The sequence below is a fragment of the Melanotaenia boesemani genome, chromosome 5, assembly GCF_017639745.1.
Source record: "Melanotaenia boesemani isolate fMelBoe1 chromosome 5, fMelBoe1.pri, whole genome shotgun sequence".
In the NCBI taxonomy this organism is placed as follows: Eukaryota; Metazoa; Chordata; class Actinopteri; order Atheriniformes; family Melanotaeniidae; genus Melanotaenia; species Melanotaenia boesemani.
This window is the reverse complement of record NC_055686.1, coordinates 16,199,016-16,217,134: the sequence shown is the minus strand read 5'-3', so window position 1 is coordinate 16,217,134 and position 18,119 is coordinate 16,199,016. Positions and strand designations below refer to the sequence as shown.

The 18,119-nt window shown below is 36.4% G+C and overlaps 1 protein-coding gene across 1 annotated transcript; it reads right to left on the bottom strand.

Annotated features, from left to right (window-relative positions):
* Positions 1-7,966: 7,966 nt before the first annotated feature.
* slc3a2a (solute carrier family 3 member 2a) lies at positions 7,967-13,121 on the bottom strand. Its single transcript, XM_041985800.1, has 11 exons — positions 12,985-13,121; positions 11,890-12,090; positions 11,602-11,786; positions 10,645-10,818; positions 10,388-10,476; positions 10,139-10,275; positions 9,482-9,591; positions 9,143-9,336; positions 8,985-9,062; positions 8,664-8,883; positions 7,967-8,578 (listed from the first exon to the last, which is right to left on the bottom strand). The coding sequence occupies exons 2-11, from the start codon at positions 12,084-12,086 to the stop codon at positions 8,439-8,441; spliced, it is 1,524 nt and encodes a 507-aa protein (XP_041841734.1). The 5' UTR covers positions 12,087-12,090; positions 12,985-13,121; the 3' UTR covers positions 7,967-8,438.
* Positions 13,122-18,119: the final 4,998 nt, after the last annotated feature.

Here is an 18,119-nt window from a genome sequence, read left to right as displayed (position 1 = left end):
TCACCAAAGACGAACGGCCTTCTCGTTTGTTCAGTTGATCTTTCACTCTTTCATCCACCTTGTCATAACACCACTATGTGTGTGTGCGTATGTGCGTGAATGTGTGAACGTGTGTATGAATGGTTGTGTGTGTATATGTGTTACAAGCTGTGTCATAATGATGCTGGAAACAAAAGAAAAACACCCTGGTGTGTTTTTACCTTACACACACAGAAGCACACATGTACACACACTTTCAATTTGAGTGGCTTATTTTTCTCCCCTCTCATCCCTCATTTTCTGGTTTTATTTGGTCTTTTGTATTTAAAGGGCCATACACATAATCTCAAACACAATGATTTACACATTATGTACATGTCAAATCACAAAAAAAAGTCAAATGCACAAAACCTGGACGTCAGACGGAGGTTGTCGATGTCTGATATCATTACAGTCAAAGCATCTGCCACAATATTGTTCTCAATAAAAAACAATTCCTACTATTGTCTTCTCCCAATAAAAAGTCCTAGTCACTGTTGTTATGTAGTTCTGTCATCTAATATATAGAGGAAGAAAATGATTTAAAAAAAGGTATTTAGATAAATATATGTATGATAAATGGTAAATGGTCTGTATTTATATAGCGCTTTACTGTACCTGAAATGATACCGAAAGCGCTTTACATCATACATCACATTCACCCATTCACACACACATTCACGCACTTTATATAGTTCTTTGTTGGGTGCTTAATTCAATTCAATTCAATTCAATTCAAACTTTATTTGTATAGCCCTTTTCATACATTGTCATGCAATACAAAGTGCTTTACAGTGTAAAAACATATATTAAAAATCTAAGAGTAGAATAATGCAAATGCTATCTACTTTACATTTCAAATCACACACATTCACACACACGCACACACACACACCCAAGCGCGCAACACACAGCACAAACAGATGATGCCACTCTTCTTTTCATAGAATTAAAACTATTCCTTCTAGTTCCTGTCTCTTTAACTGAAACGGTTTAAGAACAAAGTTTGAGAGAGAGATCTAAAAGACAAGATAAAAGACGATTGGCTTGACACCACTGTGAGGAAGCAATACCTTGGGGACCCATCCACACCATGAGCGCCCCACCAGCAACCACAGAGGCCATCGCCACAGGAGCCGCCAAGATCGGGTCAGGCGAGGGCCCCCACCACAGCCACAGGACTGCAATGCAGGGCCCGTCCAGGTCGACCCCCGCAACGACAACCCTGCAGGCCGGAGAGACAGCCCACGATGTGGAGGATCCCCATGAGGGAACACCGGAGCTAGAGGATAAAAGATAAAAAAGATAAAAGCTGAAAATAAAACACAGTATAAGATATTTAAAAGAGCATAAATAAATCAACGTAATAAGAACAATAAAAGAAAATTAATATATATTAAAAAGTCAATTTAAGACCAAGATACAAATGAGTGATAAAAATAGACAAAATAGATAAATAGATAAATAGATTAATTAAAATAACTGAATAAATAAACTAATGATATTGTTAGTCAAATATAAGACCAATTACCCTCTCTCTAGATACATAACTATGATCATCTTGCTATGGCAAGACTTTAAAGTTTGTAAACCATTTCTAATTTGGATCGTTGGGCTTAAGGCTTTTAAACATGAAGTCTATATTTGCCATAGAAATGTGACTGCACATTCAAAACCAAATAAGAGAAATTAATGTTGTGTCATGGTAATCATATTTGCAAACAGACTCCAAAGCTTGCATCTCTCGTCAAAGTGTTTTGACAAAGGTTCTATTTTTCTGTGTTTTTTCCTTTCAGTGAAACACTTTTTACAGAGGTGTTTGACAGTTCTATAAATCACAGAAAAATGTTGTGTTCTTTTAATGTGTAGTTTAAATATAACCAGCAAAGTTTCAAATTGTACCACTGACTTTCTGAAATACACCTGCAAGTGTCTGGGATAATTCTACTGTTTTTTTTTTTTTGTTTGTTTGTTTTTGTTTTTTTGTTTTTGTTTTTTTGTCATCCTATGAAACCTTCCTTGCCCTACTTGCCAAAAAGAAATAGATAGACGCAGTACTTGAAGAGATGTATGATTAAATTAAAGATTTAAAGACGTTAAAGAGGTAAGAGAACAACAAAATGACACTGCATTTTGCCTATAAATTTGAATAAATTTAATAAAATTTATCTTACTCAGTTTAGGAGTCCTTTGTATAACAATTTATTCATCTCTTTAAAATGTGGTTAAGTAAAATCTAATTAAACATCTGCAAGAACAACATTAAATTAGTCATTTATTTATTAAGGCAATTGATCTGATATTGCATATCTTTGATTAACAATGATCATTATTATCAATTGTCATTATTATAGCATTTAGTGGGATCCAATTGGACATTAGTAAGCCCAACTAAATGTTTCCAGTAATGCTGATCAATCCTTGGACAACTTTAATAGTCAGATAAATGTGGGTTTTCTTAAACTGACAGCTTCAAGTACTTCCATGTCATTTAATCTGGATTTAATTCAGGACCTTTGACAAGAGAATGGCTTATGTGCTTATGGTTGTTGTCTTCCTGCACGGCTCACTTGATGGACAGATGTCTACGCATTTTCTTTAAAAATGATATGAAATAAGAATTTGTTTTTTGATCAGTGATGGCAAACTCTATTCACTCAGATGCAACAAAACAAGCCCCAACCATGATCCTACCACCACTGCAGGAATGGTTCTTGTGCTTGACTGCAGTTCTTCCTTTTATTCAGTGCTTCTGATGTAAACCAACAAGTTCTATTTTGGGCCCCTTCAACAGCCCTCTGGTTATTTGACAGAAACTTTGACAAAATGGTCACAGGCAATATTTTTTTTCTAAGAGGTGTGCCTAACTTAATTAACAAGTTCAAGTTCAAGTTTAGAAACTTGAACTTGAACTTAATTAACATTACCAAATGCTAAGTCACGAGAGCTGTAGCTACTTAGAGGTTATCTTGGATTCATTTGTGACTAAACACTAAACTCTTGATACTCTTGAGGTATTTCTTGGTCAACTACTTCTGGGAATAATATTGGTGGTTTCATTTTCCTCCATGTGCACAGAATCAGATTGACTGTCTTCTGGTCACATTTGTTTAACTGGGTTGTTTGTTTCAACTCTCAAGACTGGTTAAGGCTAGTAATTCATATTACCTTACAAATATAGAAACTTTTGTTTTTGTTTGATTTGATGCTATTTATGTAGTGCTAGTTTACAAAAATTTTCTCATGGTGCATCACAAAGCGTAACAATTTGCCTTCAGTATGTGGGAAAGACTGCTAACCTTCCAACACTATTGTAATTTATGCAGTCAAAAATGTTAATGGGAATGAAACAATCATATAAACAACAGTTAATGTTATATACTAAATAGTCTAACAAAATATAGAGGAATGAACCAGCAATGAAACCCTACTTTTACTGAGCAAACATGTAACTTGTCTATCTCTGCATTCTTAGCTAGCCGATAGCTCCCTTCAGGTCCAATCTGTATAGTCAAAATAACATTTCAAGTGTGTAAAGGTATTGCTCCCCAGTTTTGATGACCCTTTAAATTTTGGTTTGACAGTGCCTAATGTCTTTTAACGTGGGGGAGCAACTAGCCTGACGCTGTCCAAAGACAGCTAAATCTTCATGTTAGCGTCTGTGTGGCTCATGAGTTAATTTCTGTAATGTGTATCTTAAACAATTTAGAAAACAACAACAACATCAACAATAATAATAATAATAATAATAATTAAAAGAAAAAAGTTTAAGGGAGTCACACACAAGTCTGAGAAACTGGTTAGCTAGTCTTGTTAGCATTTAACAACATCAGGCTAGCTGATAAGCTAACATGAAAACCTTCTTATAATAAGCTTATAATGTGTCTCATCAACACATGCACTTAATTTCTATCTTTTGAACCTCTTTTATATTTGAAACCTTTTACAAAAAACATTAACTCATGTCAAGTTTAAATTTACATTTGTAGCATTATTTAAAGTGAATCATACTTTTGGTTTTAGTTCTGAAGCTGTGCAGCGAGAGACACACCTGGACAAGCATGTAATCAGCGAGAACCAAAAAAGGGAACATTTAAGAAAGACATAAGAAGGCAAATGAATGACAGAGTAAGAGCCAAAAGGGTGGAGCATGTATGTAATTGGTTAAAACTAATGCTAGCCAGCTAGCTTGGTTAACAAGGTGAATAATTCACATCAAGTGGGATGCATTTAATGTGTTTTAACATTAGAAACAATTGAGAAAATAAACCAGAATAAAACAGGATGTTGTTTCAAGTGTTAATAACTGAAGAATTGAATTATTCTCAAATTTGACCTGATTACAAATAGCTAATGAACAGCAAAGCTGCACGTAACGTGTTTTGCTTGACACAATTATGAATTGAATGCTTGCATCTCAAGTTCATCTGTAAATTACCGTTTTGGTTTGGCAGCTTCTTTAAAACGTCCACAGATTCCCAGGCATGACCATGAAGCCAATCATGCCTTTAAGAATACCTCTCTTTGAAGCCTGGTGTCATTTTAGTGACCGACAACAGGTTTAGAAAGAGTCCACTTCACTTTTAACACCAAAATGAGTTTTGAAAAACTTTAATTTAGTTAGAATTTCATTTTGGAAATGTGATGCCTTTTTAAAATTCACCTTCACAGACGTTGAAGACGTTGCAGTAATGAGTTTCATAGAACGATGTCACTTTATAGATGGCTTAGTCTACAGTTTGAATAGATATTTTACACACACTGCAAGCATTGCTATTTGGGCAAGGACAGCTCCCCTTTGTAGATTCAAGTTTACTTTATGAATATAAGAATGGAATGAAGCTGTAAATTTTATTATTTTAAAAAATTACATATATCTTTGCTGAAACTTTACTGCTTGCACAATTTGAAATTGAAAAGCTGAATTTTTAGAAGGGAAAGCATAGAATTTATTCACAGCTAATAGATATGGTTATGAATGTCCAGAACTGTAGTTAAAATCTTATTTTCTCTTTGAAGATATAATCAGATCTAAGAGATCAAACTGAAGTGTCACTATTTGCAGGTTTATCCAACCTGGGTGACACCAAACAGAAGTGATGGCAACAATAGTCACTTAGAAACAGAATACGTTCAGAAAAATATTTAAATTTACTTTTTTAATCTCTTGAACTATCTCTGAGCAGGTCTCAGAGCTTTAAATAGTTTTTGTGGCACAAAAAGCCAACATTGTATGGAATGTGTAATCTGTGTGATGCTGTACAAGATATTGAATGTGTTGTCTGTGATGATGGTTGTTTTCGTGTTATCAGAGGGACAGATTTAGCAGCAGGAATAATCTTTACAGATTCACCTAACATTTAATGGCATGTTAAACTTTACCAGTAAAACAAGATGGGTAACTTGCTTTATACATGCTTTTTAACAAAACCAGATGTTTTCTCTTAGTTGCCAGGTTTTCAGGTTAGATAGTTTTCCATTGTGCATTATACTGCTTTATTCTACCATCTCTGTTTCTGCTGTGTTCCATGGAAGTTGTTGAAAGGTCATGCATCTTTATGTCACAGTGATGTAAAATGTGCAAGTGTATGTGTCAGACTCAGACTGAGAGTCAGTCATGAGTGTGCATGGCGGTGGTTTAGTTTCGCAGCGGCGTGGGGTGCTCTCAGGGGTGCCGAGACGGGCTCTGATTCCCGGTATTGTCAACTTCAAACCTCCCCTGTGATACCACAGCACGGCGGCTCTGTATTGTATCAGACCCTGAAACTGTAAGTCTCACCTGTCAGAAGAATTGTTTGACATTTTCATGAAGGTAGTAGGTTTTAACCTGTCTTTTTATGACAACTGTAATTTTTTATGACATTATATTACGCACAAGTACAGAAAATTGAGATTGCTGGTGTAGTTAGTGCCATATTTTTTAAAAGCTTTTTAACTTTGTGCATTTGATATCAAGTCCAGCATCTTGCCCATCCTACACAAGGCTGTCAAAGAAAAAATTAAAAACATGGAAAAGTTACAGCATTTTCCAGTTCCATACTTTTAAAACATAAACAAAAGCATCAGAATCACATCAGTGTTGTTTAACATTATACTGTAGTTCAGTCATAATCACTAAAAGCAATTTAATGAGTCAATAAATTCGTAAAACATCTTGTTTTAAATTATCATGAATGGACAAGAGTGATACTAGAGTTTTAGATGTTATCATGAACATCTGTCTATTTAAAGACACTACATTCAAAATATTTAGACAGTACCATCTGGAAAAAATACTTTGATATGAGTTAAAAGCATCAAATGCTAAAATTTGTACTAATATAATATTATCAATACCATGCTTTAAAGGAAGTCTGAGGCTATTCTTATCATATTTAGCAGAACGACTGTATATTGTTGTCTTTTACATGGTCTCGGTATAAAATTTCATACATTTAATTGCACAACACATACCAATTACTACTAACTAACTACTAACATTTACTATACAAAACAGGCTTATAAATATAATGGCTGGTTATGAATAATAGATTAAAACCAGCTATAATGGGGGTGGCATTTGTTTCAACTGGTTAAGCTCCCGTCTGACATGCAGCGGCCACATCTTCTTGCCCAGGTTTGATTCCCGGTATGGGGACCCTTTGCTGAATGTCACCCTCACTCTTTCCGAACTCCTGTCCTGTCCAGTAGCTGGATAATAAAGGTCCCCAGAGCAAAAATTGAAAGAAAGTAAGAAAGAAAGAAAGAAGCTAATGTATGATTAATAAATCTAAAAACTGGGCACTCAGTGTTTCCACACTGTAATATTATAACCTGTAATTGTAGAATATGCCCCAATGTGAGTATTCATGTTTATCTTAAAGTAGAAGCTCAGAAATTCGAATGTGCTACTGTTTATCAGCAAGATGTGCAGAGATTTTGTCAATAATCGTACTCGGGAGTACCAGTAGTAACAAACTGTATGTAAGTTGTTAAATTGTAATACTTCAACAAATTTATTTCCAATTAATGAAGCATTTTAATGTTTGGCTATGTCATAATCCAGGGTTTTCTAAAATTAAATTCACAATGTACAATATCACTAATCAATATTTACTATTTTTCATAAAGCATGGTTTCCAGTGGTCAACAAATTTCAGGTTTGCTGTTTTTTTCTTTCCAAACATACATATGAACGTATGATTCCAGCTTAGATGTAAAGACGGTAACCCAAAGATTTATTGAACGTGAGACGTGATGAGTAATAGCAACTGTGATCCCCGTGGTTTTCTAATTTGATTTCCTTATTTGCCTTTTTAAATTGAAATGCCTAAACTAAACTCAAAGATATCAGTTTTATGGATAATGTTGTAAAACTGTATAAGTTTCTGTTCATAAATAAGACTGAACCAGACTCCTCAGCCATCATTGTAGAGGAAACAAACAAATGCTTAGTATATTAAACTATCCACAGTTTTTGCCACATAAAAAACACCATTTCTCAAAATGTGTCTTAGCGACTCGTGCTAATTCATTAAGCAAGTTTAGTAAATATATTCAGCCAAGTTAATCCAAGTCATCCAATTGTCATTACTGTTAAATCAGGATGTCCTCTCAAACATTCAAATCTAGGAGAAGTGCGAAACATGAGCAGTTCATTTAAAAAGGTTTAAGATATTATGTGTGTACAAACAGGATTTTCTTCTTTTAAGTAATGGAGGGGAATTTGATTTAGTGAGAAATCACAAGTACGTGAACACAATGTAGAGAAACGTGCCGATAATAAAACACTTCATAATCTTAGGGTGCTGATAATGTAGATATGCTTCATCTTAACATCTGTGACATAGTTTCACACACCTGTATATCCTGAAAGCAGTTAAGATCTCATCTGATATTATCTGCAGCTTAAACATAGAGCCAACCCCTACAACAGTATTGTCGACAAAAGAGGAAAAGTGCACAAGAGTCAGTACAGTCTGGTTTATTCATTTTCAGCTCACTTTTCTTGACAACCTTGAGTCAAACATGTCCAGTGTTGTGTTTTCCTGTGTGCATTTTAGTGAAAATAAAATAATCAATTAAAGAAACAGTCTACCACTTTATAATCTGATAAAAGAAGAAAAGAAACTCAGGACTGTAAAAGGAATGCTTAAAGAAACGTGGAATGTCCTTCACACATTCAGACTTTGTAAAGTCAACAATAAAAAGATCACAAAAGAACTCAGCTCGACTGGTGAGTGCAGACTTGTGGTGACTGCATCTTTAAAAAAAAAATTAAAACATAAAAGGAAAATCAAAAGTTAATGAACCCAGTTAACACTGTATAAAAAAAAAATTCAGTATCTCTTTAATATGTAAGCTTATGCCTAATGTTTAGGACTGAACTGAACACAGCTCTAAAATCAACAGGAAGCTTTCTTATGGTACTGACACCATCTTCAGCCTGTAAAAGGGAACTGCAGGAGGACCGCTTGTCCAGGCCCAAGTGTGACTTTGTCCAGGCTCATGGAGGAGTCTACCTCAATGTTTTCATCCGTCGATAGTTTCACCTTGGCCATCTTTGGTAGCTCTACTCCTTCTGCAGGAATAAAGTTCATTGTTTTTACAGAGGAACACAAGAACAAACTAGATTTATTATGTAATATGACACAACTGCAACTTGCCTGTAGGTGCCAGAGTGAGTTTTAGTGTCTCGGGTTCTGACCCCCAGTTGACGGCTGTTATGTATCTCTCGCTTTGGTCCCATAGACGCAGGAAAGAGAGCGATGAGGGAGAGGAGTAAAGAGAGTAGTAGTCCCCGTGGAGGAGGGACCTCTCTTTGCCTCGAAGATCACTGAGAGCTTTAAACCACTTCCTCACTGTAACGCGTTCTGTACGATTAGCCTGTAAGTGTTTAAGATATTTTATATTAAAATGCTGAGTTAAGAAATGTTTGCTCAAAGACTCCTACACTACTTTAATTATTTTTGTAAAAACACACTTACCTCAGCACCCTTATTGATATCAGCATCTTTGGAAGGTTCTTTCTCTACGTCCCAAACCATCTCTGGGGATTCTGCACCCTGGAAGGGGAATGAGGAAAGTTACTTTGTGCACTAGCTGCTCGGAAATACTTTTATATCTGCTCCTTTTTATAGCTCACCTCTGCCTGAAGGCCAATTTCATCTCCATAGGTAAACACAGGCGTTCCGGGCATGGTGAACAACAGAAGCTGGTAGAGGCGAATCAGGCCCGGAGCCAGTTTAGACAAATGGTCCCGTCTACAGGCACCAAGACCCCAGCCCAGATTTCTCTGCTCAGGGTGAAGGAGGTCCATGACCCTGATACGCTCTTTACCTGTATGAGCAAGTAATAAGAATTCAATATTATGGGGGCAAAATGCAATTTGACGTTAGATACTAATACAAAAAACAGAAAACAGACAAAACAGAAGCAAGAATGTGATTAAACAAGTATTTAAAGACCGGTAACTCCATCTTACCTTCCTTTTTGGTGCTAAGCAGGTCAGACAGGACAAGATCTGCACCAGAAGAATTGACCAACTGAGAGATGTTCAAGGCTGAAATACCTTCAACAACGCCCATCAGCACCCTGAGGAAAGAAGTGCACAGCATGAGAACGGGAAGAGAAAGAGTTACCTTACAGATATCAGTTAAAGCTAGTGATAAATTTAAGTCATGCTCAAACATGTACTTAAATTCTGACTGAGCAACACAGTGCTTGAATATCAATTTAAAAAGCTGTCATTCATCAAAACCCCCACAAGGTGGCACTTCACCATGACTGTAACAGGCTTATTGTTCCTTTTCTTACTCACTGGCCTCTACTTAAGTCCACAGGAATGTCTTTGATCCTCATGTTATCCCAGGAAATATAACCTGATCAGTGGAGTTTTATTTATGCATTCATAACTGCTGTCTAAGAACAAATTTTACAATTTCCTCAAGCTTCATAAAATTTGTTCTTTGAGGAATCCTTCCCTTTCTCTTTAAAGAGCCAGACGGCCAGAATGTCAAACTAAGGTTTTTCCAGTAAATAAAATCCCCTGAAATGATATTAATAAAAAAAGATACATTTCTGTACAGACTGTCTGCTTTTGTTGAACCACAGCAAATTAGAAAACGGCAGCCATATTTACCTCGGCTTGTTTTCCTCAGTGCGGTTTGCCTGCACAGTTGCCAGCAGTTCTGACCAATTAGTTAAGTTGGAGGCAACAGAGAGGTTCGGTAACTTGATGCCATCGACGCCAAAACTCAGCCAGTACTCTGCTGCTTTCTGAAAGAGGACATAAGCACTTCAGCTACAGGAGTATGACTTGTTTATTACACAGATCCAGTGAATGAAGGGCCTCAGTACACAGCTCTTATATATTAAAACTGTGTCCTACCTTGAGTTTCTCCATTATTTCATCGTTGTTATCAAAATAGGGATTAGATCCTGAGTAGTTTGGAGTCAGGTCAAGTATTACAGAAATGCCTGAGGGAAAAGGGAGGGAACAAAATAACTAAAGTTTGTTTGTACCTGATCTTAAACACTCAAAATTATACAGCAAAATGAAGATACGTTGGTGCTGCAATCTATAAATAAGCCCAGGATTGGCTCAGCTTATGAAAAGAAACCGATCTCATGTTTAAAATAACCTACCCTTCTTGTGGGCCTTTGCCAGCACAGCACGCAGGTATTCTTCTGATCCGTGGGTCGGGTCAATCATCTGAAGATTGAGAGTGCTCAGTTGGTCACCCTGAACGCTGTGAAAAGGCCCAAGCACCAGCCCTTTGACCTTCAGCTGAGTCATGTCATCCAACTTCTCCTCAACACCTAGCAACGAGCAAATGGACAGAGATGAAAAAAAGGAAATAACATGTCAGTGCGGATTTCACATCAGGCACAGACAACCTATAGCTGATGTGTGAAATGTAGCAGTGTCTGAGGGTTAATGGATGGCAGAGGGCTAACTTTAGGTTAGACTAAAGTACAAAATGAGGAAGTGAAAGGGTGAATACTACTTTTTTTCTTTTTAGAAAGTATTGGCTTAAAAAGTAAGACAATTCGAATTAGCCTATCCACGCCCTCTACTGGCCATAAGAGGTCTGAGCACAAGGAAGCCCTTTATGTGAGAACAATACCTAGTCACGTGTAGTTTTTGGAGTTCTTCCCAAAGCCTGTTGGAAACTCAAGTGCCCCCTACTAATTCGATTTAGGACAGAACATTCTGTCCTTCCTACCCATCTCTTCAAAAGCAGCTGGAGTGTAATGAGGGGGGAACAAAAAAGAAAGGGGGAAAAAAAAAAGAAGAATGCAAAGTTGCTCAACTGAACCTAAAGGCTGAATGAGATGTGAAAGAACTCACACATCTCTTTCCCTTTGCCCTTTAGTTGCTCACTATCAGCATAGTCAGCAATTTGGTATCAGCCCAGCTGATACAGGCCATGCTAAGCTAAGACAGCCTTAGACATTGTCACAAGACTTTTCATGTGCATCAGCATGACCAGAAGGGCTTAATATCATACTGTAATATCTCAATCTTACATTATAGATCAAAATGATTCAGGAAATAAGGGGATATGTGCTGTATTTATTTTAATTCTAAATGCAATTTACCTTTCATTCCTCCAGAGAAGGCCATAAGGTCAGAGATCTGGTACAGAGGGCCTTCATTCCACCACTTCATATCAGGGATGGGTTTACAGCGAGGGGCCTGGACTATGATCACAATAGCTCCAGCCAGCATGCCGACCCAGCCCAACCAAAACAGAATAAGAAGCACCCAACGGGTCCGCACCCATCTACACAAACAAGATGAATAGTTTGGAAATGTCAAAATTAAAACAATAAACAACATGCAGAAACATGGGCCCTTGTATTTGTAAAATGGTTGTTAAGTCTTACCCTGGAGTGCCAGCGACTTTCATCAGCTCCTCTTTGGACAGGCCTGTGAATGTGACCTCATCCTCGGGGACCTTCAGCTTGACGCTGCCATTCTTCTCACCACCTGCAGCCTGGCCATCACCTGTCATGGGCTGCTTCTCAAGATCCAGCTCGTTGAGCTTCACCTCTTCCATGTCGATTTCTGTGTCTTTATTCATTGATCTGATGTTTCGGGGACATAGGGCGAAACACGGTTCATATTACTTGTCTATAGGTCTTAAACATAAAGCAAGGACAATTCTAGATAACTATAAGGCAGTTTTCAGTGCTGCATTGTACTTGACATACTTCCATACATAAAAGGTGTTGCTTGTGAAAATAAACGTTGGTTAATTTGTTTACATTTATCAACGTCTACTCAAAGTTTTACTTAACGATAAAGCATTTTTAAGAATAAAAAAACAAATTAAGTTATAAATTAGCGTACACCAACTAGTTTAAGTAGATATATTTGATTTGATATTTTAGCATAAACGAATAAAAATTTGATTTGCGTTTCGGCAGCTGCTGTTTAAAACCAGCTTCACAAACTCGCCGGAAACACACCGTTAACCTTCACAATAATAGTTAAAGACATTGATTTTTTTTAAAAAAAAAAAAAATCTAATTCTATGTAAATTGTTGCAACTTTTTACTAGGACACATTTTTACCATTAATTGTGTTTTAACACACGACCAGTTTTACTAACAATAGCTTACAATTTTTTTTTTTTTTTATTAATTTTATTTTTTTTTACAGGAAGTCCTACAGATGACCCGGCATTTTCGGCTCTGGTCGATTATAATTTTCATTTAACAAAAGACACTGAATACAAAAAACATTTATCGAAGATAATCGAGTTACAACATTGATCTAAAGCTAATACAAGCCCTAAATAACAGCCTGACATCGTGTATACTAGCTTATTTAAAGATGATGAAATCGAGGTAATCACTACGTCACGATGCGCGTGCCCATAAGCTTCCCTATTGCCACGCGACTCTATAATATAATTTAATTCTCAGTAATCAGGCTCTGCTCTGTGAAAGCTTTTTTTAAAGTAATTTCAGTGTTACCTGCTAAAAGTAATGTATAGTCCGTCCTTTTTATTGCGTCTTTGTGAGTTCTGTATCCGTTGGTCCGTACTAATCTGCCGAAAAGGCGTTGAGAGTGTACTTGTAGCTTACCGGTGTCCCCGCCTACAAGGAAAGAACCAATCAGATCATCCTCTCTTTTCTTATTCTCTCTCTTCCAAGAAAATATGAACAAACAAAACTTTATATCACAGATGACTATTACAAACAAAATAGCTTAAACACTCATTTTAGAGACACAAACTGGGATTATGTTGCAGTTATAAAAGTATAAGAGAGAGCTAAGCTCTCTCTGAGCTCCTCACATTAGTGGAACTGTTCAGGTACAAAATGTACAGAACAAAACATTTTGTAGAATTAGGTCGAAATATCTTACTAACACGTGCTTAAATGACCGCTTAGAGATTATTAAATTGGTTTAATTTGTCAATTAAATCACTTAAGAGGTTAAACATATTCAAAAAAAGGAGATCTACTGTGTTCCTCGCTGATTGAATTTAACCCATTAGCTACTCATCACCTTCCTCTCTTGTACTATCCAAACCACATTTGCTTAGATTTTGTTTGATTAACTGGTAATTAACATTCAGTGGGTTACTTGACACAATCATGCTCATATTTAGACCGAAACTAAACTGTTTTCTTTTCTTGAAATCTGCATGTTAACTTTTTTTTTTTTTACTTATCTTGCTTTTAATTATTTTAATGTAATTTATTATTTTATTGTGATTATGTGTTGATGCCTTTTACTATTTCTAAGTATCTGTAATGCCTTTGTTTTATGTAAAGCACTTTGAATTGTCCTGTACATGAAATGTGCTATACAAATAAACTGCCTTGCATTGCCTTGACAACATTTAAACAAAAGGAACAGCATTACATTTTCCTCTGCAAGGGTATAAAATAAGTTCTTGATTCCCATTTGAAAACATCTGTAATTTTCTTGTGAAAGATTGTTCTTGGCATTGACCAGATATGTGTTTATGATGCATAAATCTGTCATGGAGTAATGTTTATTCTATATTACATTACAGATAAAAATGTAGAAAACAAGAAAAAAACATGAACAAAATATTATTGTCATTGTTTTATGCATAGACTCTTTTCAAGGTTTGCCAGAATACTTTGATCTATAGTAAGGTCTGTATAAAATATTGTAATGTAATCAGTCATCAATCATGGATTTACATATTGATCATTGATTGCATTTGCTGCCTTGCAGAGTATCCGATAAAAGAAGATAATAGGCAGTGATTGATGCCCATAATGATTAAAAGCTGAATGAAACAGATGATGTAGCTGCTCCTCCATTTTCAGCACTGTCTCGTTTCCTGTGACTCCCCCACATCCACAGTTAATGTTGTTTTGTACTGAAGCTGTTAACCCTTTCCTCTCTCTTTTTCTCTCTACAACATCAAGACATGTAAACGTCTTTATGGAGGAATACGCTTGACTACTTTCCTCTCACGTGACTGTACTCTGCATATAAGTGCTCGCTCTGTTTATGTTTTTGTTCAACTTCTATTTTAGATTAAAAAAACTTTCAGAACAATGCAGTTTCATCCAGATTCACATTATTCTTTGAAATTAATCAGAACATTTTGTTGTCATTTCTATCATAGTTACTATTTGGTTACAGTTTTAATATTCTCAGTTAGCAAACTATTTCATTTTCTTACCTAACATAAATGTGCTGTTTTATCTGTTGTCCAAGTTTTAGGTCACAGTCGCAACACATTCACAATAACATCTATTTATACTCTAAATGGGTCATTCTATATATGGGTTTTGGCTAAATCTCAATCAGAAGCAGGCTCAAATGCTGCTGTGTGACTCTTTTTTGAATATGTGACACTGCAATCTTTAATAACCTTGGCTACTGTGCCAAGCTTTAAAGAGTGTCTTGACATGACCTCACTATTTCAGAAATTTCCAGTTCGTAACTAAGCTAATGACACCTGATGATGACCATGTAGCTTTTTCCAAGAATTAAATATGGGTATTTTGTGCATTTGGCAGCTGTAGACATGGTATTGTTTCCAGGCAGACTCCATGAAAATCTCTTAACTGTACGCAAACTCTAAAGCACCATCTGGTTCTTTTTTTTTCTATTCTTTTTTTATCTCAGCCTGTTGATCACGTGTATGCAGAGTCATGTTGTAACAGAGCTGCTGAGTGCTGACTGAAATGAACGCCGTGTGCTGTTGATCTCAGGATGATTGCCACAAGGAAAAACTCGGTGTTACTCTACTGTTCATCTTCCCTCCTCTATCTACCTTCATTTTCCTGAACTGGGATTGAACGGCCAGACGTTTGTGAAAAACATCAAATGAGAAAGAGGGAGAGAGGAGTGGTGACACAAGGAGCCAAGAGTGAGGTGGAGGGAGGAGTCAGAGAAATGAGGGGAAAGGGCAAACAGCGAATCAGGAAGGAGAAAGCATATGTAAACATGTTTATGAGTTGAGGGTGATGTACATATTGGAATGAAAGTATGGGCCACAGCTGCATGTATTAATGGAAACACAACCCCAAGGTATACCAACTCTATATGTGTCTCTCCCCTCGTGCTGTTCAGAGCCTGTGCTGCAGTTACAACCAGTTCTCACAAATAGGACAAACTGAAAAACACCCAAGTGGTGTTTTACAACTTGTGAAAATCAGTCATTTATCCTGGATTTGGCAGTAAATTTAGCAACGAGCAATGGAGATAAGTTCAAGGAGGAAACTGATTAAATAATTCACCCTTGACCTTTCATCTGTTGCAGACTCTGTGGTTTCTTTTAGACTTTGGCAGGAAAGGAGGTATCATTACATTAGTCTAAAAGCCTACAATAGAGGAAATGGAGCTTTAATTTTCCCGCTGTCTCTCAGACAGAACGGAAACAGTCTCCTGGTATTTCTGCACCACTTGTGGTTCAGAGTCACGATAATTTGACAGACATAATACTGCTGATGCAGTTCCAGAAAAACATTGCTGTGTTAACATATTCAAGTAGGTCAGATGTGTAAAACAAAACTGAGAGCTGTATTGATATTGGAGAAATTGTGAAATAAAGGCTTTTTACTTTTTCTGTTTAGTATCAAGTAACTTTTCACATGACTTGTTGCAAATCTGCAGCCATTTTTGTTTTTTTATCAATGACACAAACCCTGACTTTGTAGTTTTGTATGCCTACCTTTAACTAACTGCCACAGTCAGACAATACTGTAGTCAGTCTTAGTTTTCTTGGATAGTACTCTGGTAACAACCACCTTATATTGAGGCTAAATTTAAGCAGGTTGTAGTTTGTAGAGGAAAATTTAGGCATGCAATGTTTTGCAGCTTTATGAATGTAGCCTTTTGTTTTTTAACAAATGTGACAGTTACACCATAATCCATAATTTAGGCACGTTCGGATTTTAAAGGCAGATGTAGGCATATATAACAACTTTGGAGCAAGGAAAGTGCAGTAGTTTTATAGCTGTTATCTTTTACACTGTGGACCAGTTTAACTTTTACATGGTCTAATGAGTATGTTGTAAGACGTAATAAATATAATGTACAGATGAAGTACTTCAAGTTTAAGTCCACAGAAAGCATATGCTGCACCTAAAATGCATATTTTAAAGATCTGCACTCACATGAACGCACACACACTCCCACACACAACACATGCGCACTATAAATCCATGTCTGAGCCCCTGTGAGAGAGTTTATTTTGCAAGACGGCGTGTGCTTGACAGAAAGAAAAAAAGTTCACAGAGCAGAGAAAAGCGGAACCGGACCAGTTCAGACCAGTCTTGCTGAGGATTTGTGCTTTCATCTCATTGTCTCTGGCTCAGAGACTGAACGACTGAACCTCGAGGAAGCAGCACTTTGATTTTATCTTGAAAAAGCATAATGCTTAGGTGTTCACATATTGATTTGCTCAGCTTTTGAATAGTTTTGAGAACATATTCCTATGAGATATCAAGTAAAAAAACAACGATTAGACTGCATTTTACATTTTACAAGGTGAATAAGTAATAAGGAAAAGAACAAAAATCTATGTTGCTCTGATGATTTGAGGATAAAATGCTGATAAAATTATTGTAAAACATTTTTTGCAGCACTCAACACAGTCATACTGAGTGCACTCAGACTTTGAGTCATGTTGTAAAATTCTTTATATAATGTCTCACTGATAACATTTCTGTATTATATGCATACATTAACTCACAGTATTGGTATCTGAAAGCACACACTTTGCACGGCTGATTGAACATGTTCATAACTATTATCTCTCTCCCAACATTTGTTTCTGTCTGTAAAATATCTATTCCTACATGTTTCTTGGCATTTTCAGCTTTCTAAATGAGAATCTGTTGCCTAATATTTCTCTCTAAGAAAATGGAACCTATTCAGAATTATAAAGTTTCCATCTCTAAATATTTTCAAGATCTAATCTGTTACAATCAAACATTAATGAGATCACTTCATCAATACATTCCATGATAAACACACTCATGAAGTAAGTTTGCATGATACCTTGACTGTAGTCCACATCTCACTTCTCACTGTTTGAACTTTCTTTTCTCCTCTGAGCCCCTCTCTCTAACTGCTCCCACCCCCTTTTTTCCAGAATTAAACAAAGGTTGGACGTTATGTAAGAGCGGTTTTTCTGTGTGAGAAGACTGTAAAACAGTGCTGTTCTGTGGTAAAGCACAGCACCAAAGTGCTGCTTAATAAAGCAGAGTGGCACAGCAGAAGCATGATGGGCCCATAAGCCATCAGTTGTAAATAGACTGTCTACTGACTCTCAGCTTGTTAGAGTTTAATCAGTAATGCATAAATGGACTAAGTGCAAACCTTAAATTAAATATTTACCTCATTTGCGTCTGATACACATTTTCCGTCAATTTAACAGGCAATTACAGGACAGAACAGCTGCACCAGGGATCTTGAACACTGACCTTTGAACTGTTGTCTGTTTGAGATAAACTCCTACTTATGTCCCTTGAAAATAGTTTGATTATACAGCATTAAACACTAATGATAGAAGTTTATGAGCAATTTCATGAGTCTGTCTCTGCTAAATCAAAATCAGTTAGCCAATGTATATTGCTCTGATTATAAGGACATACTGGGAAGTAGATAA